This window comes from Manacus candei, unplaced genomic scaffold (genome assembly GCF_025592945.1).
Source record: "Manacus candei isolate 608988 ecotype Guabito, Panama unplaced genomic scaffold, ASM2559294v1 h1tg000192l, whole genome shotgun sequence".
NCBI classification, from domain to species: Eukaryota; Metazoa; Chordata; class Aves; order Passeriformes; family Pipridae; genus Manacus; species Manacus candei.
Window position 1 is genome coordinate 35,668 of NW_026138240.1, and position 26,442 is coordinate 62,109.

At 50.4% G+C, this 26,442-nt stretch overlaps 4 protein-coding genes and 1 long non-coding RNA gene across 7 annotated transcripts in view; 4 read left to right on the plus strand and 1 right to left on the minus strand.

Moving 5' to 3' along the window:
* HOXB4 (homeobox B4) overlaps positions 1 to 26,442 on the plus strand; it is a 33,415-nt gene that overhangs the window by 1,084 nt on the left and 5,889 nt on the right. Inside the window, exon 1 of one of the 2 annotated variants that reach the window (XM_051774218.1) lies at positions 15,665 to 15,803. The exons of the other annotated variant lie outside the window; for it this stretch is intronic. The gene's annotated coding sequence lies outside the window, so the exon portion shown is untranslated. Of the gene's footprint in view, positions 1 to 15,664; positions 15,804 to 26,442 lie in introns of those variants that run through there. 2 annotated transcript variants of the gene reach the window in all.
* Positions 172 to 21,469, minus strand: LOC127464109 (uncharacterized). 2 transcript variants are annotated; one of them, XR_007901152.1, is made up of 3 exons: positions 18,623 to 21,469; positions 4,354 to 4,656; positions 172 to 314 (listed from the first exon to the last, which is right to left on the minus strand). It is a non-coding gene; the product is annotated as an uncharacterized LOC127464109 (long non-coding RNA). The 2 variants fall into 2 exon arrangements; XR_007901153.1 differs by lacking the exon at positions 18,623 to 21,469 and adding an exon at positions 15,288 to 15,416.
* HOXB6 (homeobox B6) lies at positions 6,238 to 9,410 on the plus strand. The gene is made up of 2 exons (XM_051774225.1): positions 6,238 to 6,969; positions 8,264 to 9,410. Exons 1-2 carry the CDS (start codon positions 6,561 to 6,563, stop codon positions 8,521 to 8,523), a joined length of 669 nt encoding a protein of 222 aa, XP_051630185.1. The 5' UTR covers positions 6,238 to 6,560; the 3' UTR covers positions 8,524 to 9,410.
* HOXB5 (homeobox B5) lies at positions 11,401 to 14,168 on the plus strand. The gene is made up of 2 exons (XM_051774220.1): positions 11,401 to 12,320; positions 13,326 to 14,168. Exons 1-2 carry the CDS (start codon positions 11,771 to 11,773, stop codon positions 13,571 to 13,573), a joined length of 798 nt encoding a protein of 265 aa, XP_051630180.1. The 5' UTR covers positions 11,401 to 11,770; the 3' UTR covers positions 13,574 to 14,168.
* Positions 15,674 to 26,442, plus strand: part of HOXB3 (homeobox B3) — a 42,852-nt gene continuing 32,083 nt past the window's right edge. Inside the window, exon 1 of the mRNA XM_051774212.1 lies at positions 15,674 to 15,803. The gene's annotated coding sequence lies outside the window, so the exon portion shown is untranslated. The remainder of the gene's footprint in view (positions 15,804 to 26,442) is intronic.

Below are 26,442 nucleotides of genomic sequence, written 5' to 3' on the forward strand. Positions count from 1 at the left end.
GAGGATAAAAATGAAGCCTGTAAGGTCACCTGGAGACAGTAGACTTGGAATGAAGGGGTTTGCAGTAGCTCGGTGACGGAGGCTTTGAGAGAGCGCCTTTAAAAAAATACCAACCCCTTTGTGGGCAGTTGTCGCGTTTTATTTTGTTCCCCCTCGCAGAATCTCCTGCCAGTTTGCCTGTCTTGAGGCGAGTCCAGTAATTTGGCGAAGTTTGTGTGGAAGCCAGTTGGGTTTTGCGTTGCTCTCCAGGGTCATTATTATGTGGGTGGTTTCTTCGGCGAGGGCAGTTCGCGGCAGTCCTCGGAATTAAGGTTCTGGAAATTAGTTGGTGGAAAAAAAAAAAAGAAAAAAAATTAAAGAAAAAAAAAGAAAAAAAAAGAAAAGAGGGAATTAAAAAAAAAAAAGAAAAATAATAAGAAGAATGAAGCCAACCCAGAGCGCAGCGCTCTCATTGTAATTTCTTTTTTTAACTCCCAAATGAAGCTGACGTTGCGATGCAATAAAACCTCCTCGTATTTAATTGCGTTCTGCAGTGTTAAGGGGCTTTACGGCTCTCCCGACCGGAATACCGGCTTGGGTTTCAGCCCCGCGGTGTGTCGGGGCTTTTCCACACCGGATTATGTGCAAATCTCCCTCTCCTTTCCTGTCCGATACCTTAACGTTTGCCTTCCTCTAGGAAAATATTATTCCGGAGATGCCCGTCATTTTAAATGTCTTTTTTTTTTTTTTCCTTTCGCAATATTTCAATTTATTTTGAAATGTAGAACTAATTGCTACCGTTACGAGGTGATTTTTAAATAAGATAATGCGAGAGCCTGTGCATGTATAGCGAGATTGAGCAAGAGGAGATTCATTACTTAAGCATAAACCATTTTATGACGTGACGATTTATCTCATCTAAACTGACTGCGCCTGAATATTGTGCGGACAAGAGTAAATGATCGCGAGCCGTGGAAGTAATAAACAGAAAGACATTTTTAAAAGCCATTTCTTCCCGAACCTGTTACATTTTTCATCAATCACGGGGCGGGAAAAAAAAAAAAAGAAATGAACGCGGGTTCAACCTCCTGTTCTCCCTTTTCCCCCCCGATCTCTCCTCGCTCGGGTTTTTCTCTTTCCTATTCGTGAGGGGGGGGGTTAGAAATCAATAATTTAATTTGTAAACCTCGCTCCGAAACGCTTTTATGGTGGTTTTTATGCCGGGCAACCACTTGTGGAAACCGCGCACCTCGGTGCGGGCGGGACGGGAGAGGAACCACACGCGAGAAACCTCCGCGTGTGCTGGATGGGGGGGGGCCGATGGTGACCGGGGGGGTCTGAACTGCCCCTGGCCGCTCTCCCCTGCCGGCATTGCCGCTGGTTTGTTCAGGAGAGGGGAATAAGAAGGGCATAAAGGGCGGGCAGGGCCCCCCCCCCGGTGCCGCCTCCCCCCCGGTGCCGCCGCCGCCGCCGCGCTGCGGGATCGCCCATTCCCCGCCGTCTGCTGCCATCTACCGTCGGCGGGACGCGGGTCCCGGGGGGCTCCCCCGCAGCCCCTGCCCCGCCGGGGGGGGGGCCCTGCCCCGCCAAGGGGGTCCCTGCCCCGCAGGGCCTCCCCTCTCCCCGCAGCTCGGCCCCCCCCCGGCGGTGGAGGAGCTTTATTTTAGGCCGGGAAATGCGGGGATGGATGGAGGGATGGAGGGATGGATGGAGGGATGGAGGGATGGGTGGATGGATGGATAGACGGATGGATAGATGGACGGACGTTATCCACAGACTAAAAGTGCCTGGAAATACATCCAGAGGATGCGCTGAGATGGGGGCGTCTGATGCATCTCCACACCCCCCCCCCGAGCTGTCCCAAATCTATCCATCGCCTCCCATCCCTCCATCCTTCCATCCACCCTTCCCTCCACCCTTCCCTCCACCCTCCCACCCACCCCGGGAGATGAAAGGTGCCCTCTCGGGGGCTGTTGGGCGCCAGCCCCAGCGGGGTTGTTGGAAAAGGCGCTGCGATCGTGACGCGCGAGGCTCGGGGGGGGGATTTTTGTCGGTGCGTGCGGAGGTGGCGGGGGCGATTCGCGGCTCCTCAGAAAAGGCAGAGGAGCTTTTATTTCTTTATTGCTCGCGGTGGTCACTTCGCCGGGGTCTGGAAAAGATATGTCCGCGGGGTTGGGGTGGTTGCCGGGGAAGGCGCTGCGAGCAGAGGCAGACGACGGATCACTTTTAAGTTACTGTAGGCTTTGAAGGGACAATGCGCGTCTGTTATTTTAAAAGGTTTCTCTCCCTCTCCCTCTCCCTCCCTCTCGCTTTTCTCCCATCTCGTTTTCTCCTTCTGCCACACAGTTTCCTGGCAACTGTTTACGTCTAGACTAGAGACATTTTCTCGAAGAAAGTGAGATGTCCAGGGACTATGTGAAAAAAAAAAAGGAAAAAGAAAAAAAGTTTCTCTCTTTTGACCAGCAACAGCCATGATTAACTTGTTCCATGCTGTAATTCCCAACACCCCCCAGCACTCGCTTCCAGCATTACATGATCCGTCTCGCCTTTTCCTCTCCTTCCCCCTGCTTTCCCCACATTATTTGACCAGCAGCCCCCCTTTCCCCTTCCCGGGAGCTGCTTTGGCGGAAATATTTGGGTCTGGGCGCATTTTGACTCCCTCAGTGTCCCTCTGGCCTCCCCCTCCTCTCCTCCACCTCCTCCCCCCTTTTTTTCCCCTTTTTGTTAATAATTAGCCGCACTCTTTAATGGAACAATGGTAGATTATTATTGCTTCTTTTCAAAGATCCCATTAACAAGGTTATTATGCGCTGCACGGGAAGTCAGGTAAATTAAACTTGCATTGCTGGAAATTAAGTTTCAGGGGGTTTCGCGCGGATTTTTTTACACCTTCGGGGGTCATTGTTTTAAATACTCCAGCCCTGCAGCTCACGGCTCCGTCGGGTTTATTTTCCGATGTGATTTTGGGCGTGCATGAGCATTACAGGGGAGGCTTCACTGCTGCCAATGTCTCTCTGTGTCTGAGTTCCAAGAACAAGGGGTTTTTTCAAGTGTTTTCGTGGTGTTGGCTTGACTTTATGGCTGCAATAAGTCCCTCGGTAGGGAAACCCCCGCTGTGTTCTCACTTCAGAAGGATCGGGAATTCCAGCTCCCCATGAAAAAAAGGAGAGTTTCATTTTTTATTGGAACCAACTGCACTGAACTTTTTACCAAGTTCTCAGCGGCTTTAGCTCCCAGACAAGCAGCGCTCTGTTCTGTTTGCATTTCGAAATATTTGGGTGTTGTTTTAATCCCCTCATCTATCTGCCTGGCTCTGCTCGGTGGGCTCGATCTCCGCCTGCCAGAAAAGCCAGGCGACAAAAAGTGGGACCTTCCCGAGGGGAGAACTGGGGCTGCACATATCGTAAATACTTCTCTTTATCTTTATTTACACCCTGGCAGCTGAGTGATGTCTGTCAGGAGGGGAAAGCCGCCTTTCCCAGTGCCGTTCGCTGTGTTAGCCCACCTTCTGGGCTCCCCACTTTATGGCTCCTCCTTAGCAAACCTCGCGCCTGTTTTTTTGGGGAGACGAGGCCAAAAACCGAGGAAAGATGCGCCCGTCGGTGCCCTCAAAGGGCAGTGGAACTTAAGGGCTACTGTGTGAGCTGGCCGCAGCCGTTCCTGCTCCTGTCTGTCTCCCTCCCGGCTGAGCCGGCCTGAGAGGCGTCCAAAGAAAATACACTCGCAAAATCGGGCTGGGATTCACTTCGGACCTCGGGCGGGAGGGCGCCTGTTAAACAGCCACGCCGACAACCCGGGGGGGTTAGATCTGAAATTTCGCTTTTAAAAGCTGCCGAGCCGGGAGTGGAAACCGCTCAAACATTCAATTCTCGGAGATTTAGTGCGGTTTAAGACCTCTGCTCGTATTTACATGTATCATAGGTGGCAAATCAATTAGACCGCGGGCCTGACCCTCCGGAAGATGAAAACTGTGACAGGCTTTGGGTTTGTTGTTTGGTTGTTTTGGGGTTTTTTTTTCCCACCTTGGGAACCAAGTTTTCTTTTTAAACTCCCCCAAATAACCACTTACAGGGGCGTCCTTCTAAGAGGAATAGTTTTTTTTTTTCTATAGCGCATCTGAGATGTCAGCAATAAGCGATTAGCAAAGCGGCCACCTTCGATTAGAGCGTTTTTATTTTCTTTTAAAACACTGACCGTCGAACCACGTGAAGCGCCTCTTTCGACCACAAATTACCGCAATGAGCAGTTTTGGGGTCGGGGGGTACGAGACTCCCCCCTCCCCTCCCCCAAACTATTCGGAGGGGTGTATTTGCAGAGCAACCACGAGAAGTGGGAGAAAATACGAGAGCGAACATTTTCAGCGGATGTACTCACGCGTCGAGTTATCGGGACATCCCATTTCTTTGCCCAAAAATTTGCATGCGGGGCTGCTCCTGCCAGATAATCGCTGGGTTTGCAGGGCTACAAATATTGCGTAACTCTCTAATCAGATGTGGGAGCTGTTCGGCTCCTGCAAAGCAGGAAACTTCGGGCTCTCATCCGAGCTTTTCTCTTTTTTTTTTTTTTCCTTCTTCTCTAGTCATCGTTCCCTTTCAATCTCACTTTTTTTTTTTTCCTCGCATGCCAATAAAGCAGATCTACGTAAGTTTGGGTCCGTTCCATGCACAAAGGGAAACTCTGCAAGAACAAGTATAAAAGATATCAGTCAGAGAGGGGGGTGGAGGGTGGAAAACTACTTCCTCTGCATGTTATTTCCTTGAATTATAAGGATTACGTTTCAGTCGAAATGTTCATTGCAGCCGTGGCATGAAACAATCTTGGCTTTGCTGCTGTAAACACGATGTTTAAAATAAATTAGCTCGTAATAAGATCCCGGTTTCGTAGACACTTAAAGCTCGGTCAGAGGGAGCCGCACTGGCAGCTCTGCAGCCACCATGGAAGATGTGTAATTCTAGATTTGGAGCGCACACGGTCACAGATCCGAGCAGTGGGGAATGTGTGTTCTAAGGCGTCATTTCCCCGCGTGTCAGACCCGACGGACAGACGGCCACAAATTCGGACAGGAAACAAACCCTCGAGAAAACGCCAACGCGCGGGGGACGGTCCGGGGGTCAATTTGGGTGGATTTTTTTGGTTCGGTTTTGTTCTCCCGCGCGACGACTTTTGATTTTCCCCCTGGAAAATGTAAAGCAGGCGGCGAGCAGAGCTCCGGCTCCACCTTGGGCAAACGAGGAGCTGGAGGGGGGGATGCGCAGGTAGAGCAAAGCCCATCTCCGGCCAGCGAACCCGGCAAAACCCGGAGCAAAGTGGAGCTTTTCGGGGGGTGGGTGGCCGGGAACCGCTCGAGACTTTCGCTGCTGTCCTTTCCAGCCTTTGAACTTTGCAAAAATAGGTGTTTTGTGGGGCGGGCGGGCTCGGAAGGGGGGGATGCAAACCCCGCGCACCTCCGAGGCACCGGCACGGCGCAGCTTTCCCCTCGGTAAAAAACCTCCAGCGACATCTCGATCGGTAACAATCAATAAACTCAGCTTTGGACCGCAAACCAAGGCTCTTTTTTAGCCATGAAAGGTCGGGGCATAGATTTGGTATTAGCAAAAAAACGCAAGAGGGCACAATGCGGTGCCGGACACCGGAGGAGAGCGGGATTTAGCAAAGGATAAAGGAAATACTTCGATTTTCCATTTATCTTCCGAGTCCGGAGCTTTGGCAGAAACAAGAGCGGGGAAAGATGCGATGGATGCAGAGGGAAGGTTGGGTTCAATCGAGTGCAGCTTTCCTGAGCAGGGAGCGCTAATCTATGGTAATTAGACAAGCACGAACCGAAATAAGTTGTCAAAACCGATTTCTTCCCGTACAGCAAACCTAACTCGATCGGCCCGGCGGGATCCCCTCCTCGCAAAGTTCGCACAAAAAACTTTTTATTTCGTGTTTTCCTTCCCCCCCGCCCCCCATCTCCCGTTTTATTTGACTCCGGCGAAGCACCCGGACATTTTAGGACGGTCTGCGAGCACGAGGGGCTGAAGTTTTCCGAATGCAAATAATTAACCTCCCCCCCGTTGCCCCCCCTTGCAGCGGGTGTTTGTCCGCGTTCTATCCGTGTAAATATATATATATACAGGCGCGCACATCGCCGGCCGCGCAGACGGGCGCTCGCACACCCCCACGCCGAGCTCCGGGGGAGGGAGGGAGGGAGGGAGGGGAAGGGAGGGGGTGGAAAACACGCGTTTATTTATTTATGAAGCTCCGAGCGCGCCGGGAATGTTTCTTTCGGCAGATATTATATATTTGGTTAAGGGGGTGCATTTCTGTTGTTTAAAAGGGAGGGAAAAGGGGGTGGATGGTTTGTTCTTAGGGTCCCTGGTGCAATCTCAGCTCCTCATGGGTGCTATTTTGCAACCTCAGGCGCCTGCTATTGGTCAGCCCATGATCAGATGGTTGTATTTCCTTGTGTCCCTCGCTGGCACCACGCCATCTCCCTTCAGCTAAAACCCAATCTCCGATATACTACTAATAGCTAAACCACTTGGACTATAAAACACAACAAATCATAAAGCCGGGAAAGGACGGCGAGGCTCCTTCCAATGAGTTCTTATTTTGTCAACTCGACCTTCCCGGTGAGTCTGGCGGCGGGGCAGGAGCCCTTCCTGGGACAGATCCCGCTCTATCCCTCGGGCTATGCGGATCCTTTGAGGCACTACCCCAGCACCTATGGAGCCACGGGCGTCCAGGAGAAGGGCTACACCTCCTCTCCTTACTACCAGCAGAGCAACGGAGCCTACAGCCGCGGCTCCGCCTGTGACTATGGGGCCGGCGGCTTTTTCAGGGAGAAGGACCCTCCGTGCGCGCCCCCCAGCCTGGACGAGGTGCCCTTCGCCCCCGAGCCGCGCAAGTCGGACTGCGCGCAGAGCAAAACTGTGTTCGGAGAGAGCGAGGAGCAAAAGTGTTCCGCCCCGGTTTACCCCTGGATGCAGCGGATGAACTCTTGCAATAGTGAGTTTACTCTTTTACAGAAATAAATACATCAATCTCCTCCCCCCCTTTCTTATTTGTTAACCGCCAGAGAGAGAGAGAGAGCGAGCGAGCGAGGGAAGCAGGAATAAGGTTCACTTTAGAGCCCAAACTTCCAGCGGGGAACTTGGGAGACACGAGAGGCTCCAACTTGCTCCTGACACGCACCAAAACTTCCCACCGCCGAAGTATTTTCTCCCAGCGACACCCCCCCCCCCCCCCCGGAGCTAAAAACTTTGCCCCGTATTTAAATCCCAATACAGTATTTCTTTTCCCCCCCCTCCCTTTTTTTTTCCTCTCTTTTCCACATTCCAGTTTGCGTGTCACTCAGCTACAACGATTTGTCTCTGTCTTTCCCCCACACGCACAGGGAGATATCTTTTCTAAATCAGATCTGGATGACTTTACACACACACACACACGGACCCACGCCCCCACGCAGCTCCCTCTCTCGCTGGCTACCCGACCCGGAGTTCAATAATATAAAAAGTGTTTAAATACGTGAAGGGAGACGGTTACATTTTTAATGAAATTCGCACGTAATGAAAAGTCTGCCTGGGGAGGATTATTTTTTTCCCCCCCTGGTGATATATGACTTCTTTAAGTGCTGTTTCCTCAATCAGAATTTAAAAAAAAACAAAACAACACCAAACAACAACAACCAAAACAACTGGGGAAGGGGGGGGAGAAAAAAATAATAGAGGCTCACTGCCCTCCTTCCCATGTTTAGATGCATTTGTTGCCTTTTAAGCTCCAAATTGATGTCCATTAGCGCAGGGACATAAAGTGTTGTGTCCTCTTTAATGCGGAGTTTGGGCAGATCGATTCACTTCATTATTGCTTAAATGCTCAGCTCTATTACAGTTGCCGGTAGGGTGGAAAATAGCGAGGGCGGGCGAGGGGGGGGATGCCGAGAACACCTTGCGATTTTTCATGCCGGGATAAGATAGATCTCGCCCTGTCTGCCCAGCCCGGCCAGCGCAGCCCGAACCCCCCTCCCTGCGCGGCTCCTCCGCGGCCGCGGCCCGGCCGGGGGACCCTCGCAGGGCTCCATTCGGAGCCGGCCAAAACCTTCGGAGGGCAGGGGAGCGGCCCCACACCCCCGCCCGCCCTCCCCGCGGCCCCCCAAACCTCGGGGCTCCCCCTTCTCTTTGCTCTCCTTCATTCCCCTTCTCCCCCCCCCCTTCCCTCCCTGTTTCCCCCTGTTTTTCCCTCTATTTTTCTCCTACGTGTCTCCTATTTGTCTGCTATTTTTTTTTCCCCGCGGGTGTCACAGGTTCTTCCTTCGGGCCCAGCGGCCGTCGAGGCCGCCAGACCTACACCCGCTACCAGACGCTGGAGCTGGAGAAGGAATTCCACTTCAACCGCTACCTGACCCGGCGCCGGCGGATCGAGATCGCCCATTCCCTCTGCCTGACCGAGCGGCAGATCAAAATCTGGTTCCAGAACCGCCGCATGAAGTGGAAAAAAGAGAACAAACTGCTCAACTCCTCGCAGCTCAGCGCCGAGGAGGAGGAGGAGAAAACGGCGGAGTGAAAAGTATTATTTAAAAAAACGCACGCAGGAAAAAAAAAACAACAAAACAACGAAAAAAAAAAACAAAAAGAAGGAGAAATTAGGGAGTGAGTGAGTGAGTGTGAGAGCCGAGAGGATGAGGGGGGTGTGGGCTGGCTGCGGGGACAGGGAAAACCTGCACGTTGGTGGGACAAGCCCTCGGCAGCAGCGGCAACAGCCAGAAAGTTTGGGCCACCAATGCCATGGACTCGTATTCCCGGTGATCTGTCGTGTCCAGCAAAAAAAAAAAAAGAAATCAGGCTTCTAGTTGCGTTTGGAATTTTTTTTTTCCCTTCCTAGACCTCCCTTCCCTCCCACTCCGCCCCCCTCCTCCCCCTCGAAATGAAATAATAATAATAATAATTAAAAAGCGAAGAGAGAGTGAGAGAAGGAGGGAAAGAAAGGGAAAGAGAAAAGACACAAAAAAAAAAAAGAAAAAAAAAAAACAAGGACTCCTAGCCGTGTTTCTACCCTTGGTGTCACTGTTAGTAATCTGCTAACTCTTGTATTTAATGGAAGTGCTGCAATATATGTCATTTGGGGTGTTTATTGTCCTAATTTTGTAAAAATGTTTCATGCACGGTTGACATAGTTTTTTTTTTTTTTCCTTTATATTTTTTTTCTCCTTTGGTAAATTAATCAAGCCCTGGGGTCTTTGTAATTAGTTTTGGGGTGGTTTTTTTGCCTCTATTTTTTTTTTTTTTTTAAAAAAAAGGAAAAATCTACTGAAAGAACGAGTACTACCTAAAAGGATGCAAAAGCAACAACAGAAAGTTCTATTTTATTAATTTTTTTGTACGTGTTGTGTTTGAAGTTTGTCTTAGGTATGAACATGGAATTCTCTAATAAAAGCGAAGTCTTCGATCTCACGCACAACCCCCCCTGTCATTATTATCGCTTTTATTGTTGTTGTCTTTCCCTTTTCCAGGGGAACTTGCCATTCTTAAGGAGCAGAGGGTTGTAAAGAAAGCCTTTTTTTTCCCCTCTGTATGACAATGTCTCCTAATCTGCAAGGACAAGCAACTCCGAGCCCACGGAAGTTACAGTGGAGAGATAAATCTGGTTTTCCCTCTTTTTGTCTAATCTCAAATGGAAGACCTTTCACCAATAGTATTTCCTCGCTGACATTCTGCTTTAGTAGCGCTCTTTTTTCTCGATACAGTACAAAGAGTTATGACGAAACGCTCTCCATATACATAATAAATCAAGGAAACGGGCAAAAATATGCTCTCATTTATCTCCCAAAGATACCTAACATTTGCCTAGCATCTTTCAAACATCTGGTCCCTCACTTCATAGCCCCAAATCAAAGCGAACTGTATCGCAAAAAGAAAAAAAAAAAAAAAAAAAAAAAAAAAGTCCAGATTTCCAGGGAATTCGCCCCGAGAAACGAGGAGCTTCTCAGCTCCGGGAATTCCGGCGTCCATCTGAGGTGCTGGCGGTGGTGGGGTGTGAAAAAAAAGGAAAAAACAAAAATCTAAACTAAATCCAACGAGCTCTTTGGAAAGAGTGGATTTTTCTTTTCCCTTGGAAGCGTTTCCAGCGGCTCCTCGGGAGAGCCGGGATTCCCAGGGACCGGGACGGGCACCGTCCCTGCTCCGCGCCGAGGAGGAACAGCCAAACTTTTCCCGGTTTTTTGGGGTTTTTTTTTTGGGAATGAAACGAAAGGACCCGCTTTTCCCACTCGGGGATTGAGGACCGCGACCCAGCGAGCAGCCCGGCCCATTTCGGATCCCGTTTTCTGCAGCTTCGCGGGGGGAAAACGCGACGAAAGAGCATCTCCTGCCTGCCATCCCCTTTTTCCCCCCCCCGCTCCCCAGCAGAAATACCTATGTATGAATGCATTCCCCCGTGCCACAAGCTGCTTTAATGTCAGTCACTTTTAAAATCAATTCATGCAGAAGCTTCACAGCTGTAGGACATTTACTATTATTGCCACGCTTTTCATTGCCCGTAATTATTATAATTATATGTCACTTTCAATATGGCGCATAATTTCCAATGAGTTGCAGACGAGCACGCGAAATTCCTAAACTGCCTCGGAACAAAAAAAAAAAGAAAGAAAGAAAGAAAAGAAGAAGAGAGAAAAAAGGAAGAAGAAGGGGGAAAAAAAAAGGAAGTAATGCTTAACAAAGCGCAGCTCTTTCCCAACGTTTTCACCAATTTCAGGGTGCTTTTGCTCCCCGATATTCCTTGCAGGTTAAACAAATGGAAAGCAAAAAACCACAGTGCTGTGCCCGAAGAGGAGGCGAAACGCTCAGGAACAAGAATATCCTAAAAGCAACGTTGTCGACCAGTTCCACCGGCCGGATTTTCCCTCCTTTTCCTTTCTCTCCCCCCCCCCCCACGTTCCCCCCTCTTTTTATTTTTTTTTTTTTTTTTTTTTAATTTTTGTTTTCCCCCTCCAGAATTAAGGTGCCACCTCATCGCTGCTCCCACTCTCAGCGCGAGAGAAACCTCGACTTTTTTCCGGCCGCAGCCACGCGAAACGACCCCCAAAGCACCCCCACACTCCCTCGACAAGCAGCTCCTCGTTGCCCCCCTACTCCAGCACCACGGGAGGAGAAGACGCCTCATCCCAAACTTCCCCTCCGCTTTTTTTTTTTAATACAAAAAGGAAGAAATCAAAGAGTTTAATAAAAAAAAAAAAAGCCCAGAAGACCCACGCAGCGACCAGAACACCACCCCGACCTCCTTCACCGCCGCCACCACCACACGCCGATTTTTGTGCCGATTTTTTTTTTTTAATTTTTTTTTTTTTAAGGGGAAAAAAAAAAATAAAAAAAAAAAAAAAAAAGAGGGGGCGGAGGGGGGGGAAAAGAGGGAAGGCCGGGGGAGGTTTGGGGGGTCTCGGGGGGCCCCCCCGGAGGGGGTGCAGGTCCCCCCGGTTGCCGGCAGGTGGCGCGGTCCGCCAAGGTGGGGGGCGATGGCGCGCCCGGGGATTTGGGGCGCCCGCGCACCGACTTCGGGCCTAAACGGCTCCGCGCTCGTCATTATTTGTAACCATAGAGCATGAATTACCTCTTGAGGTCATCAGTGAGAATTTACGACTGGTCAACAAAAGCACGTGATTCCCAAACGCACCCCCCACCCTCCCCCCATATTTGGCCGCATACATAGCAAAAACGAAGTACAGTGCATCGCTATAATTCATTAATACATCATAAATCGTCAAGCACAGGGTTATAACGACCACGAGCCACAAATCAAGCCCTCCAAAATAACCCAAATGAGCTCTTACTTTGTAAACTCGTTCTCAGGGCGCTACCCAAATGGCCCCGACTATCAGTTACTAAATTATGGGACCGGCAGTTCCATGAACGGTTCTTACAGAGATTCAAGCACCATGCATTCCAGCTCTTATGGCTACAACTACAATGGGATGGACCTTAGCATCAACCGCTCAGCCTCCTCTAGTCACTTTGGGGCTGTGGGGGAGAGCTCCCGCGGTTTCCCTTCTCCAGCTCAGGAGAGCAGGTTTAGGCAGGCGTCAAGCTGCTCCTTATCTTCTCCCGACTCCCTTCCCTGCTCCAACAGCGAGAGCCATGGAGGCAAACCCGCCCCGTCCCCCTCCGACCAAGCTACTTCTGCCAGCACCACCAACACAAATTTCACAGAACTAGACGAGACCAGCGCGTCCTCGGGAGCCGACGAGGGCACTCCAATAAGCAGCAGCATCCCCCGAGCGCAGGCAGAGCCCATCGCGACCTCCACGGCAGCGACAGAAGGGCAGGCACCTCAGATATTCCCTTGGATGAGGAAACTTCACATTAGCCATGGTACAGCTACTTCTTTTTCCGTCGTTGTCCTTGTCGTTGTTTATTTTCGCACACCCCCCTCTCTTTTTCTCTCGTGTTTCTTGGTGGGTTTTTTTTTTCCTTTCCCTTTCCCCCCCTTTTTTTTTTTCCCTCCCCACCCCCCCCCACCCGGCTCCCTTTTTTTCCTCTCCTTCCTTTTATTCGGTGGAGGCGCTTTGATGAGAAACGCAGCTATTTATTGCTTTTGTATTTCTTGCTCTGATCGCTGCTTTAAAGCTGCCTCTGGCGCCTGGAAGGGGGGGCTGGGGGGGGCCCTGGATTTTATTTTAGTTTCGTTATTCTCGCCTAGAAAGGGGCGCTTATTTTGAGCTCGTAGCACTGTGGGGATGGTGGGAGAAGGCAATTTAAAAATTGAGGCGAGGGGGTGTTCCTCGGGGGTGGGGGGGGAAGGAAAGAATTGACCATTAAAATGGCATTATATGCACAGATGGGTCTCTCGGCCCTTTCCTACTCTTATTTTGCCGGGTGGATTCTTGACAATCTGCTCTTGACAAAACCCAAATTGCGAGGGGATACACGGGGAATAGCGACCCCCCCCCCCTTTCCCTTCCCTTCCCCTTCCCTTCCCTTCCCGGTTTTTCTCCTGGAGACAAGAAAGCAGCACCAAACCTGACGTTCCCTGCAAACAGACCCACAAACCCCCAGGCAGAGGCGAAAAAGGGAGATTTCAGGCTCTCGCTCCTCCGGTTAAATTATGAATATTGAGTCGGGAATGTGGGTTCTGGAGGGGCCAAGGGTGGGGGGGTTTTACACGTGTCTGGGGGTGTGGGAGAAAGAGGAGGCGAGGGGGGGGGCCCTGTTATTTGGGGAATAAGCAGCTTTCCAAGCTGCAGGAGCAAGGCGAATATTTTACCTCGGTTATAAAAAAAAAAAAAGAAAAAAAGAAAAATAGCCTTTAAAAAAAATAAAATAAAATTCTAGCAGAAAGCCAAAAACCCAAACCCCGCTGTTGTCCGTGTTATTCAGACATGACTGGACCAGACGGGAAGAGGGCGAGGACAGCGTACACTCGCTACCAGACCCTGGAGTTGGAAAAGGAATTCCACTTCAATAGATATCTCACCCGCAGGAGGAGAATAGAGATCGCTCACGCTCTCTGCCTCTCCGAGCGCCAGATCAAAATCTGGTTCCAGAACAGGAGGATGAAATGGAAGAAGGATAATAAACTGAAAAGCATGAGCTTGGCCTCGGCGGGCAGCGCCTTTCAGCCATAAATTCTCGAGGAGGAATTCTCGAGGAGAAAGAAGAGGAGGCGAGAAAAGAAATCACGAAAATAAATAAATAAAGCGCCGCAGATCTTAGTTCCCGAGTACTGTACAGTGAGGCACCTTCTTTTCGGCATGTTGTTGATATTCTAAAACGACTCGTATGGTACCGTTGTCCCAGGACTGAGTTCATGTCTTGTTCCGTTTTTGGGGGTTTTGTTTTTTTAAAAAAAAAATCTTTTTTTTTTTTTTTTCCTTAATTAAATTTTATTTCCAGATGCTCCTCATGCTCTTGTTGTTCTTATAAATGTTATGTGTCCGTGCTCTCTTGATGCTTTCTGGAAAGCCAGCATGTGTTCTGTGAGCCCTTTAAATGTTATAACTTATTTATAAATTGAGAACAGATACGGTTGTTTGTTTATTTGTTGGGATTTTTTTTTCCCCCCTCTTTTCTGAGTTTACTGCTTTTGGGTGAGTTCTTCTCTGCCTAAGCTAAAATCGGGGGTTCCTGCACTACAGTCGCAGAAAAAAAAAAAAAAGTCTAAAAAAACCAAACAAAAATGTAAAAAATGGGGGTAAAAAAAGAAAAAAAAAAAAAAAAGAAGCAACTCTTGTATCTTTCTGTCTTAAAATTGTCCAGTCTGTGTTTTAGTCCAAACTTCAGGCCAGGATTTCTAATCCCAGGCTGATTCCGAGACGTACTCTTAGACGTGGCTAAACTTCACTATTAAAAGGAGAAAAACAAAAAATGTATAAAATCGGACCAACAATGGAGTGTTCTGATGTTTGTAAATACTAGAAATATTTCTGATGTGACTAATAGCCGGGTTGTAGTGGGCAGAGTGAATGCAATGTTATGTGTAAAAATGGCATCTGTCATGTCTAGCTGCCTGTTAGTACTTTGCCAATAAGCTTTTTGTATTTGTTTGTAGCTTTACTCGAAGTCAAATAAACGTTTCTCCTACTCACAAAGGCTCCCGCTCGCACTTTATCCCCCAAGCCCGGGGATTAAAGCCGGGGAGACGCCTGGCACGGGGCTGGGAGCGCTCGGCGGAGCTGCAGCCTCTCCTGGGCACCCCTGGCAGCTCCGAACCCCCCGAATATCCGCGGCCAAACCACCTTTCTGGCACCGCGCGCGGGGATAAAACACGAGGCTTCGCGCTGCCCCAAACCAACACAGGCGTCCCCCTCACCCCCTCCCCGACACCCCGCACCGCCAGAACCGCTCTCGAGTCCTTCGAGTCGCGCTCAAACCCTTCCCCGGCCGATTTCCGCGCGTCCCGAGGAACTGTCGGACAGAAAACAGGCACCACAGACACAGCCACGGCCACGCCAAACTGCGCTCGAGAGAACCGCGGAGGGGAGAGCGGGGTTCGAGACACGGAACGCGCCCGGCAATCGCACATCTCGGGGCTGAGCTCAGCTCTCCGCTGCTCCTCGTCCTCGCTTTATTGGGCTTTTACCTCTCTAGGCTCTGGCTTAACGCGCAAAGAAGAGCTCTCAGCTCTGTAACTCCTGGCGCTACAACGAGGCACTTCGGCTGCAGACAATTTAACATCAGCAGAGACGGCAAATGTTGCCGTTTCGCTACCCAGGGAATCCAACAAGGCGCGAGATACTTCGCTTTAAAGTCGCTCGGTTTGGCAAAGCGCCACTGACATCTCTACCACACGGCTCAGGCTTTCTCTGTTCGTAGCAAGTAAAGTTGGAGCTTAAAACTTACCAAACTTAATCTCCCACTGTTTAGGTACTTCTTAAGTGATTTTGAGAGGGATGTGAAGTGGACTGTCAGATCCCAAACCATTTGCTCGCCTTCCTTTGGTATTTTTTTTTTTCCTTTCTTTCCTCTCTCTCTCCTTTTTTTTTTTTTTTTTTTTTTTTTTTTACCAATAGCAAACTATACCAAAAGTGGGTATGACATTTAGATGTCAAATGGATAGGGTTTTATCTAGAAGTTAGATCGTAAAAATCGCCCAGACCTCAGACAGATACCCCTCACTGGCTCTCAAAAGTCACGTGAGGTCCATAAAGTTAGTTTTATGGTTTTGGGGAGTTGACAATGTACAATATATTTCACATTCTCTAGAATGTTAAGTGACACTTTAACTGCTTGGTTTGGCTTGTAAGGGGCAGCAATGGGTGAGCACTTTTCCAGATGAGATAAACGTTGCAATTGCAGGGAACATGTTTTGCGGGTCCAGTTTTCAGTCCAGGGAGCCAATAGACTGGAGTCCTGAAAGTAAGTCCTTCTGAAATATTATCTACTTAAACTGTTTTAAAAGGGTTTGGATGTGGCTGGAGGCTGAGCGGGGAGGAAAGAGGGGCTGGCTCTCTGTCGGAGCTTTATTTCTCGCTTTTCACAAGGTCCGAATTCTCGTCCTCCCGCGAGCCGCAATCGCGTTGTTCCCATCCCGGCTCCCAGGCCCGCCAGCAAAACTTTGGGCGAGCGGGAGAAATAGAGAGAGAGAGAGAAAAATAAATCTGTAAAGATTCATTATCGTCGCCAAAGCAAACTCCATCCTGCCTTCGCCGGGGGCCGCGGGCGCTTCAGCCAAAGTTTGGGGGGAAAAGGTTCTTCTGGTTCGTTTGCTGGAGGTGCTTCGGGGTGGTTTGTGCTGCTCTCGGGCGGCCCCAAACCCGGCCCACCCTCTGCATCTCGGCCAGCTCTGCTCTGTCCGTGCTCCTCAGGTTGTTCCCACCTTCGCATTTTACTCCTTTTCCACCTGCTTTTGCCAAAGAAATGTGTGCAGTTGGTTTTGTTTTTTTTCCCCTTTCGGCCTGTGCAGAGACCGGGGTTGGTTGGTTGGTTGGTTTGTTTGAGGGATTGGTTTTGGGTTTGTTGTTGGTTGTTTGGTTGGTTTTTTTCGACCCAGGGCTTTTTTAAATTTTTATTTTATTTTATTTTTTTTCCTCTTGGGTTTCGGTTTGTTTGTTTGTTGTTTTTTTTTCCCCTAATAATACGAACGAGTGTCCTCGTGTTTGTGTAGTTCGTTCCTACCCTACGGAGACACTGGATGACCACTGCTGTGTCTCCAGCCTGTCTCCAAGTGCTACAGAAAAATAATCAGAGAAGCTGCACTTTGCCCACGGACCCTCCAAACCTTGTTGAACCCACCGGTACCTCCCAGATTCCCTTCTCTCCCCTCTGAGGGTGACAACTTTCTGGGAAAGGCAGGCAGCAGCAGCGCTTTTCTCTGGGAAAATAAACAAGTGAGCGGGGAAGGGCCGGAGAGCAGAGCCGGCCGTGGGTCGGGGGCGAGGGGCTGGGGCGGGCAGGTGGTCCCGGCCAGGGGTTCCAGCCTCTGGTCCTCGCAAAATAAGACACTTAGAGCAAAATAGAGGGGGAAAAAAACCCAAACTCGGCCCTCCAAGCCAATCCTGGAGAGGTTCCTTATTATTTTTTTTTCTCTTTTGAAAACCCAGTCGTCACATCTGCATGGGGGGGGACACTCCGTCCACACCTGAACCAACCCCCCTCCTCCTCCTCTCTCCTTAAAAAATAAAATAATCTTTAAAAAGAAACAGTTCAAAGCGAAGGTGCTGGGGGAGAATGGAGATTTTCTAGAATTTAGAGCAACCACGAGCTTCTTTTTGCCTTTCCCCCCCCCTCTTTCTTTCTCTCTCTCTCTTTTTTTTTCCGGTGAGACAACATTTGGTGGACACATGTCCGTCTCCCTCACACAAAGCAGAATGTCCCCCTTTCGCACACTTTGGAGATTGCTTTTCCTTCCTCGGGCTGTTTTTCCTGCCCTGCTCCATGTGTCTCCTCCTATCTTTGCCATCATCAGCTGAACTTCTGGCTTCTCCCTCCCTGGGCCGGTCGGGGGGTGGCCCCTGCACCCCTGAACCCCCCCGGAAAGGCAGATGCCAAAGCTGGGAAGCCGAGGGAGGGAAGGGACCTGCGGGCAGCCCTTCCCACCCAGCACATCGGGGCTGTGCTCAGCAGCCTCTCCTAATCCCCGCTTTTCAGTGGATAATAAAGATATTTTATGGGATGTTGGAGGACTCGGCCTTTAGGGGGGGGGTTGGCAGCAGGAACGTGAGGGGCTGCGGGAGGTTTGGAGAGGTTTGGAGGAGAGGGGTGCGGGGAGAGGGGGGTGATGGTTTGGGGTCAGCCCAAGGGGGGGCCTGCTCGTCCTTCGCCCTTCTCGACCGCGCTGGTGACTTCAAATTATCTCTCCTGAGTCGAATATTTAGGCGAGAAAAGTGACTTCCCCTCCCTTTAATGTATATTTGGGATATAACCATGGATTTGTGTACCCCAAACACCGTGTTTCCAAACTGCATCCATCCACCCACCCATGTGTCCCCGGATTATCCCTTCATCCACCCGCTCCCTCCCCATCATCTGCATCGCTGTCCCATCCCCACCCCGAGGCGTTCAGTTTTTATACAGCCCCGGGCAAACTTCCCTCCCAACCCCACTCTGATCACAGATCACAGGTTTTTGTGGTTTTTCTTTTTTTTTTTCTTTCAAATACCATCATTTCTAACCGGTCGGTGCAGAAAACGCGTTATTTAAAAGGAGAAAAAAAAAAGCAGATGCAGACCCCCAGAGCCAGGGGGGTTTGCGATGCAGTTCAGACGCCTGTAGGGGGGACAACAGGTACCGACCCTGGGCCGCCCCCTCGTCTGGAGCATCCCGGGCACCGGGAACAAGGGCTGGGTTTTGTTACTGCCATAATAACATCCTCCTTCCAATCGATCACGAGAAACCCTGTCCTCTCTGGCCATCAGATCTGATTTCTACCTTCAGCATTTTTGGGGGTTGGTTGGGGTTTTTTTTTAATCTGGTTTTGTTTTAACAAACTGGATTTTTTTTTTCTTTACTTGGGCTTTTTTTTCTTTTTTTTTTCCCCCCCTACGTGGTGAAACCTCGAGCTTCCTGTGAGGTATCATTGTCTGGCGTTTTACAGCCTGGAAAGGGTCACGGGCTTAGCACAGGCTTCCCCCCCCCCTCCATCCTCTAAAGCAAAAAGCAAAAAAAAAAAAAAAAACTGCCTGTTTCTGGTGAAAAAGGAAGTATAAGGAGAGTAAACAGGAAAGCGAAGCTCTGACCGTGCAGGTAGGCGGGGATTTTCCTTGGCATTTTTCATCGCTCCTCTCACTTTAATGCCACGCATCAGACGCGGGACAATTAGTTCTTCTGGAGCTGTAGAAGACACAGAATAAACACAAAGCGCTTTAATACCGAGCCTGAGAATATGGAGAATCTCTGGGACGCGATTCCTGCTGGGGAAGGGGGGGGGGGAAATATTTCTTGTTTTACCCGTGTGGTTGTGCAGATATTTCTGCAGTGCCTTTGGGGTTAGGTGAGAAAACCTCTGATTTAAGGGCTCTCAGACCTAGGAACGGGGATGGCCTGGGTAGGTGGGGGTTGTTTGCCCCAAAAACGCGAAATGAGGCCCCTCCCCGTGCGTTCACCTGGCTCGGGGTGTCTCTCCTTCAGAAATAGGTGCCACTATCCCCAATTTCCCCCTTTTTTTACCCCCCCCCGTCCTCTGTCTTTAACCTCTCCCCTCCCCTGAGGGTTTTTTTGTTCAGTAAGCGGTGTATAAACCTCGCCGGTGCTCTGAAGGGGGAACAAAACCACCCCCAGAGCGGTTCTTCCTCCCCCAAGAACCCAGTTCAGGTTCCCCAGCCCGCCAAAGCCGAGCTGAGCATCTTTATTAATTCCAACCCCTTTTGGGGGGGCATCGCCCCGGGGCAGGGCAGGAAGGGACCCTCCTGGCCAGGCTGCTGCTGGAGGGTGACAAAAGGCGGAATTTCGCCCCTAAAACCCCCCTTTGGCTCCAGGTTCGTTCAGCACTGAACGATTCGGGGGGTGGCTGGAGGGAAGAATCTGTTTGGGAGCGGTACAGGGAGGTTTGGGGAGCTGCAAGAGGCAGCTGGACGCTGCAGTGCCGTTCTCAGGCCATTTCGAATGTCGTGCCTTTATTTATTTTTATTTTAGAGGTGTTTTTTTTTTCTTAACGTTTGCGCCTTTTACACCTTCCCTGCTCGCTGGGTGCAGCGTCGAGACAAAATTCAAACGCCCTCCCACCCAAAAACCCAACCGAGAAAGGCAGAGGCCGAGCTAAAAACCACCCCAAAACAAAGAAACCCCCACCAAAAACAAACTTCGCCAAGGTAACCTAGTTACAGATGCGCGTGATGTCTTATTTTATTCAACAAAAAGTGATTAAAATCTGTTAAAGGATTTAATTAAGAGAATTAAATGAAAAGGAAGGGGCACAAATGAGTTGGAAAAAAAAAAAAAAGCGGAGCTATTCTAAACGATTAAATCGCCATTTTAACAGTATAATGGGGTTTGCATACTGAAAAGAGAAATCAGAGCTCATATCTCATCAATAATTCATAGGCAAGAGGGATCATTGCGAGGTCAGCAGACTTGGACAGCCCCGGCTCCTCTCTCGGAGGAGAAGGGTGAGCAGCGGATCACAACACGACACGGACCCCGGGGCTGCCGGGTCACCTTTTTAAGGAAAACATCCAGGGTTTTGTTGGGGGTTTTTTTTGGTGTTGTTGGTTTTTTTTTTCTTTCTTTCTTTCTTTCTTTTCCCCCTTTTTTATTTATTTATTTATTTATTTTAATTTCCCAAGTCCCGTCTTGGCAGCGAGGGAGGGGGGAGGGCTGGAGAAGGGGCTGGACGTGGTTCATATTGCTCCGGTACAGACACACACCAACAATGTGGTAATTATGCTTTGGAGAAGCCAAAGGGATCTCCATCTCCATCTCCATTTCCACACCCCCCCTCCTCTTTTTTTTTTTTTTTTCTTCCTGACCACACAAAAAAAAAAAGAAAAAGAAGGTCGGGAGGCTGCGGGTCCTCCTCTGCCTCGGAAGGGATGGGCTGGAGGCAGGGACGAGGATTTGCGCTGCTCGGGCTCGTGTTTCGTTCTATTTGGAGGAAAACCGCGATTATTCCCCTATTTATTTGCAATAGCGCCGTAAATTAGTCCGGCCCGCACACCCCCGCCGTGACCTCCCCGAGCAGGGAGAGCTTTCCAAAGGAACCGGCCCCTTCCCTCCAGCTCCGCTCCCCGCACCGCTCTGCCCTCCCCCACAGCTGAATTTCAGGCTGAGAAATCGCCCTTTCCTTCCCCCAGCCCCAACCTCGGCCTTTCTTTTTTTTTTATTATTACACGTCCGACCTGAAGGGAGCGAGCTGACGGGATTATTTAAAATCCTCTTGATAAAGGTCTCTCAATTAGGGAACCCGAGGAGGGACTTTTATGGGGTTTGGCTCCTCCTCTGGGGTCTCTTTCCAATCCTAGAATGGATTTAAGAGCGAAATTTTCTTTCAGAGCGTGGCTATTTCGGTGTCTGAGCTGATTTCCCCCCCATTCTTTCCTCTCCTAACGTTAAATAAATTATATTTGGAGGGAGGTTGATAACTTAACTCGAGAGGTGTCCACCCGGCGCAGTTTTCCCGTGTTCTGTTACCCTAAATAGCTTTGAAAAGAAACTATTTTGACAGCGAGCGTTGAAAGAACAGGACTAGCGCGAGGGTTTTTTTTTTTTTCCCCTCCCTTTTGATTTATCTCTTTTTAACATGTGTATGTATGTCCGCGGATATATACACACGCATATATACACACCCTTCAAGTCAAAACAAATTACAGCGCCGGGATTTTGTGCAAAGGACGTTTGTTTGGTGGCGACCCGGGGTTGTTTATGCAGGGGGATTTGGCGAAAGCGGGGCGGGAGCGTTGCTGGAGGGGTTTGGGGGCTGGAGCGACCTCGGGCAGGGGGTTCTCGGGGCCGGCGCGGCGCTTGTAACGTCCCCGAGCAGCCAGCAGAGCTCGCTTCAGACCAAGTTCACTGCCAGCAGGGCCGGGCCGGGCCGGGCCGGGCTGGGCATGGAGCGGGACCGCTCGCCACGCAGCCCCCGAGACCCCCGGGGGGAGCTCCGGGTCCCCCCGGGTGGGAGCTCTGAATCCCCCCGAGTGGAAACTGCGAATCCCCCCGGGTGGGAGCTCTGAATCCCCCCGAGTGGAAACTGCGAATCCCCCCGGGTGGAGGCTCCGGATCCCCCCGGGTGGAAACTCCAGGTCCTCCCGGGTGGAGGTTCTGAATCCCCCCGGTTGGAGGCTCCGGGTCCCCCCGGGTGGAAGCTCTGAATCCCCCCGGGTGGAAGCTCTGAATCCCCCGGGTGGAAGCTCCAAATCCCCCGGGTGGAAGCTCCAAATCCCCCCGGCTTGAAGCTCCGAGTCCCCCCGGGTGGAAGCTCCGAATCCCCCCGAGTGGAAGCTCCGGGTCCCCCCAGGATGGCCTCGCCGAGCCCTCCGGTCCTGCCAAACCCCTCCAAACCCCGCCATGCCTCCTTATCCCCCCTCCAAAAATAACCCCCATAAAAATATCAGAGCGGGCTGATAAAATCTCGAATAAAAGAGAAATGACGCCGTTCAACCGCGCTTCGAGGAAATGTTTGTTGTTTTTTTTTTTTTCCTCTCGATCTTTAAAAATATAAAAGCGATGGGGAGCAAAAGAAGGGAAAAAAATAATGCATGGGTCTAAGAGAGCGGTGGGTGATGCGGAGATAAACATCGAACGTCTGCAAAACTCCGAGTTTTGCTGTTCTCCCTCGGGGTAAAAAATCACCGAGAAACGTCCATTTTTTTTCCTCCCCCCCCACCCCCCCCCCCGTTCTTTTTAAATTAAAATAAGTAAAATAGGAGAGTCAGCGCCGCGTTGGTTTCTGGAGCCGTAGACGGTAACTGTGGTCTTGGGGGGCTTGTTAGTACAGCGTTATAGCTCGAGGGGTCAAAAAGTTGAGGGTCAAAAGTTTACGCCGTGCGTGACTCAGTCTTGTGTATAACCCTGATAGACCCATGGCAGTGTGAAAAAAAAAAAAGAGGGAGAGCAAAAGAAAGAGGGGAGGGGGGCGAGGTGGGAGGAAGAGTCTGGGCAGAGATGGGAGAAGATGAGGGCGAGGTGGGAGCGACTTTCGGCCGCCAGAGGAGAGGCAGGAATGAAAAAAAATAAAATAATTATAATAATAATAGTAAAAAAAGGGGCTTCAGGATTTCGGGTGGGATGTGGGTAGAAAATAAGGCGGATTGATTTGGGTCTCCCGCGAGGAAACGCCGAGCAACTTCTTAGTATATTTTTTTTTTGTTTAAGATAAGCCCTGAAACGCTATTTGGAGTCGAATTAACAGAATATGAGGGGAAATGCATTTATTAAATCCAATTACGCCGAGGTCCCTCTAGGATATTAACGCGAGCAGTTAAAAAATAATTTTCATTCCGGCGTGGATTTTGTTTGGAGAGGGTTTAAATTATACCGAAAAAAAAAAAAAAAAGAGGTCTGACACGGTTGGTGAAAATCTGCTCTAACATCTTTACTTGGAAACGCTTCCAAAGCCCCTGGAGAGGTGCCGGAGCCTCCGTTTTTAATAAGTCCGCCGTGTGAGTGCAAATCCAAACCCCCCCCAAAAATAAAAGGATTACACGAAATAACGCCGGCGATTTATTTGCCTTTCTACCTTAATGGTGGGAAATCTGGAATAATGATATATAGGCAAAATCAGTGGGCCGATGGCTTTAGAAATTTCAATATATGTATTTAAAGGCCTCTTTAAGTGCCCGTTTCGCTCGGCCCGGTTGAAGTGGCCGATTTTTATTTTGCAGCACGGTTTCCGTCGGAATTCGAATGAAATATTTTCTATTTCTTGCCTGAAATGTGACTCCACTCTGGTCACCGCAGCAGTTTAATGAACTGATATAATAAATATTTCCCTTGGCCTTTCGAAGTTATTTCTGCGCCGCCAGACTTCGAAGCCTCCAAACTCTAAATATTATTTGCACTGGGACCGGGGAAGATCTTTTCAATCGCTCCTTAAGCAAACAGTGGGAGCGAGGCAAACTCTCCCGGAAAAAGGAGGGTAAAAAAAAAAAAACCAAAAAAACCCTTGCAAATTTGCCTCCCTCCCCCGGCTTTTAAATATTTTCAGCGGCTAAATACTTATAACAAGGGTCATTTTTCTTGGAGGAGAAAGGGAGCGAATATTAGAGCCCTGGGAAAGGCACTCTGGAAAATCCATTTGCTTTCCCGATGCGGATATATTCATGGAGTAGGTGAAATTCAAGAGAACGTAAAGCGTTTTGTTTCGCCTGATAAGGCTCGGCTTTAATTAATTGCCATGAATTTGCTTGGTATTTATAAAATATCACTATATAAGGGCTACCGTTTAGCTGTAACTCGGGTGATCCATCTCCTCGCCCTTGTAATTACTACACTTATCTCTCTAGAACAGTCATTTCTACTCCAGGTTTATAGAACAGGTAATGGATAATAAAGGCCATTTGTTTTCGGGGGATTAAAACAAGCAGGTATAATTTCACGGCAATAAAAAAAAAAAAAAAGAAGAAAGAATTAAAAAAAAATCCAACACCCACCTCCCAACTTTCCCCCGTAATTTTCCCTCCTCCATCACGGCGTTTAACTTTCAATTTAGGGGCGCGTCCATTTGAAGTGGGTTCGTTTGGAGAGACGGGAGGAAGGAGGGAGGGAGGGAGGGAAGGGAGGGGAGAGGGAGGAAATTAAAGGTATCATTTTCAAGGGTATTTCTAATTTATCTCCCCGGCTCGGCCCGGGGGTCTCTGAGTCCGGGGCAGGCGCTGCAATCGCGTCTCAGGCTGCGCTTCTTTCTGTTATTCCTTTTTTTTTTTCCCAACCGAACAATCTATTGAACACACTTTTTAACCCCGATTTCCTCCCCAAATAACCTCTCTCTGGCGGTGTTGGAGCCGGCGGTGTGAACGCGGAATTCCCGCGGGGATGTTCCTCTCCCTGGGCACCCCGACCCTGCCGGGGCTCCCCGAGCTCCGAGGGAAATATTCCATTTTTGATCGTTATTATAAATTAAAAGGACGCACGAGGCTGGCTGGGAAACCACGTAAGACTTAAATCTTGGTTTCCCTGTTGCAAAACAGGTGTGGTCTGATTTCCACCTTCCCTCCCCGCATTTATTACATCTCCAAACGCCGGCGAGGCGCCGGTTGCTCTTTTATTAAAAGTTCTGCCCTAAGGAAACACCTCAGACCTCCCGCGCTCCCCGTTCGCTTGGCGAGGGGGAAATCCCAGTTTAATTCCCCCAAACCCGAAAGGTTTCGTGCTCCCGAAAGGGAAAGGGGGGGAAGGGGAAAAAAAAAAATTAAATTAAAAAAATAAATCTCCATCCTCGTCGCTGCCAGATTGGAGAGGGAGAGCTCTGGGAGGGGGGAATAAACCCGGGGGGATGAGGAGGGAGGAAAAAAAAAGAGAAAAGAGCCCTAAAAGTTGCGGAGCGGCGCGGAGGGAGCGCGGCGCGGGGTGAACCGCGGGTCAGAGCGGCTCTCGGCGGCCGCCGCGCTGCGGACACGCCTCGCTGTTTAACAAAGACTGACAAACTATGAGATTAATACCAAAACTTGCGGGTTTCCCACCCCAAAATGCTCAGAGGGCCTCCTGGCGCTGCCAGCGGCAGTTCCGCTCGCCTCGGAGGACAATAGTCGGGTTCTGGTGGGGCGGCGAGGGGAGGGGGCACCGGCGGAGCCCACCAAAACAGGGACACGGCCCCAGGAAAATAGAACGGGAGAAGCAGAGAGAGAAATTAGCGCTCTTATGGAGAATTAATGCCACTGAAAAGGCAACACGGAGAGACAGAGAGCGGGACAAGCCGGGCTGGAGCGGGGAGGGGGCGGCAGGGGGGCTTTGGGGGGTTCCTGTGGGATTCCGCCTGCAGAGCCTTCCCAAGTTTTGAGGGAGCGCCCCAAACCCCCTCGGGGATCACTCCGAGGAGAGGAGCCGCGGTTTGCCAAGGTAGGTACCCCCGGGGGGGTCACACCTGGGCCGGGGGGGAGGGCACCCCCCGCTTGGTGCCCCTTCTTTTGGGGGGACCTCAGAGCAGGAGCGGGGGGTCCCCCCCTGCCCCGGCAGGTGCCTCGGCCCGGATTTTGGGCAGGGCCGGGGGGGCTCCGCAGGGTAGAACAGGCCGGGGGGTCCAGGGGAACCCCCCCCCGCCATCCCCTCCCGGCCGAGGCCGCTTCAAACTGGAGAAGAACCCGGGGGGGGGGAAAAACTCTCCGGGAGAGAAACATGCGCGGGTTCCCGGCCAGAAAGGTGCGCGGAGCGGGGGGGGTGCGCCTTTAATTCGGGATCTGAGGCGGCCGAGGGGGAGATTTCTTGGAGGTGCGCGGGGGGGAAAGGATTCTGGTAGACGCTAGGGGTGCTGGTTCGCAAACGCCGGCCCCGTGTCAGCGGGAAGGGAAATTAAAACCCTTTTTTTTTTTTTTTTAAAGGGATGTGGGAGGGGGGTAAAAAGGCAGAATAGGCCTAGTTATTTCTGCTCAGGCTCGTCTCCTCGGGTAGGAGATAGTTACGGTGCCGGCTGCGAGAAAATACAATAAAATAAATCAGCGAGGCGATTGGAAAGGAGGAATAAAATCCAAGAGGAGAGGGGAAAAAAAAATAAATAAAAGGAGCTCTAATGGGATTGGTTCTGTAGCGTTATTTTATGGCATCCCTCTCCACGTTGTACAGGCAGATTAGATTTGGCTTCTCACTTTTATGGCGGGTTTTAGAGGGGAAGGTAAATTTGACGGTTGCTGTCGGCTCCCGGCACGGCGGAGGAGCAGCTTTGGGAGGTGGGAAACTCCTCCCTGAGCGAAAAGAGCCTCCGCTTCGCTGCTCTGGCTGCAAATTCGGGGGTTATTTACGCGCATAAAATGATTTTGGGGGTGTCCGTGTTGCGTTTGGACGCGTTTCTTAAAGCACTGCTTAGGTTTTCCTGTTTCTGTGGGAATTCCACGTTTTAGCAGCAAATCCGACTGTTCACCTTAAAGTACCTGAAAAATTCCGCGTCATCACGAGCGGGGAGAGCGGCGGGGGT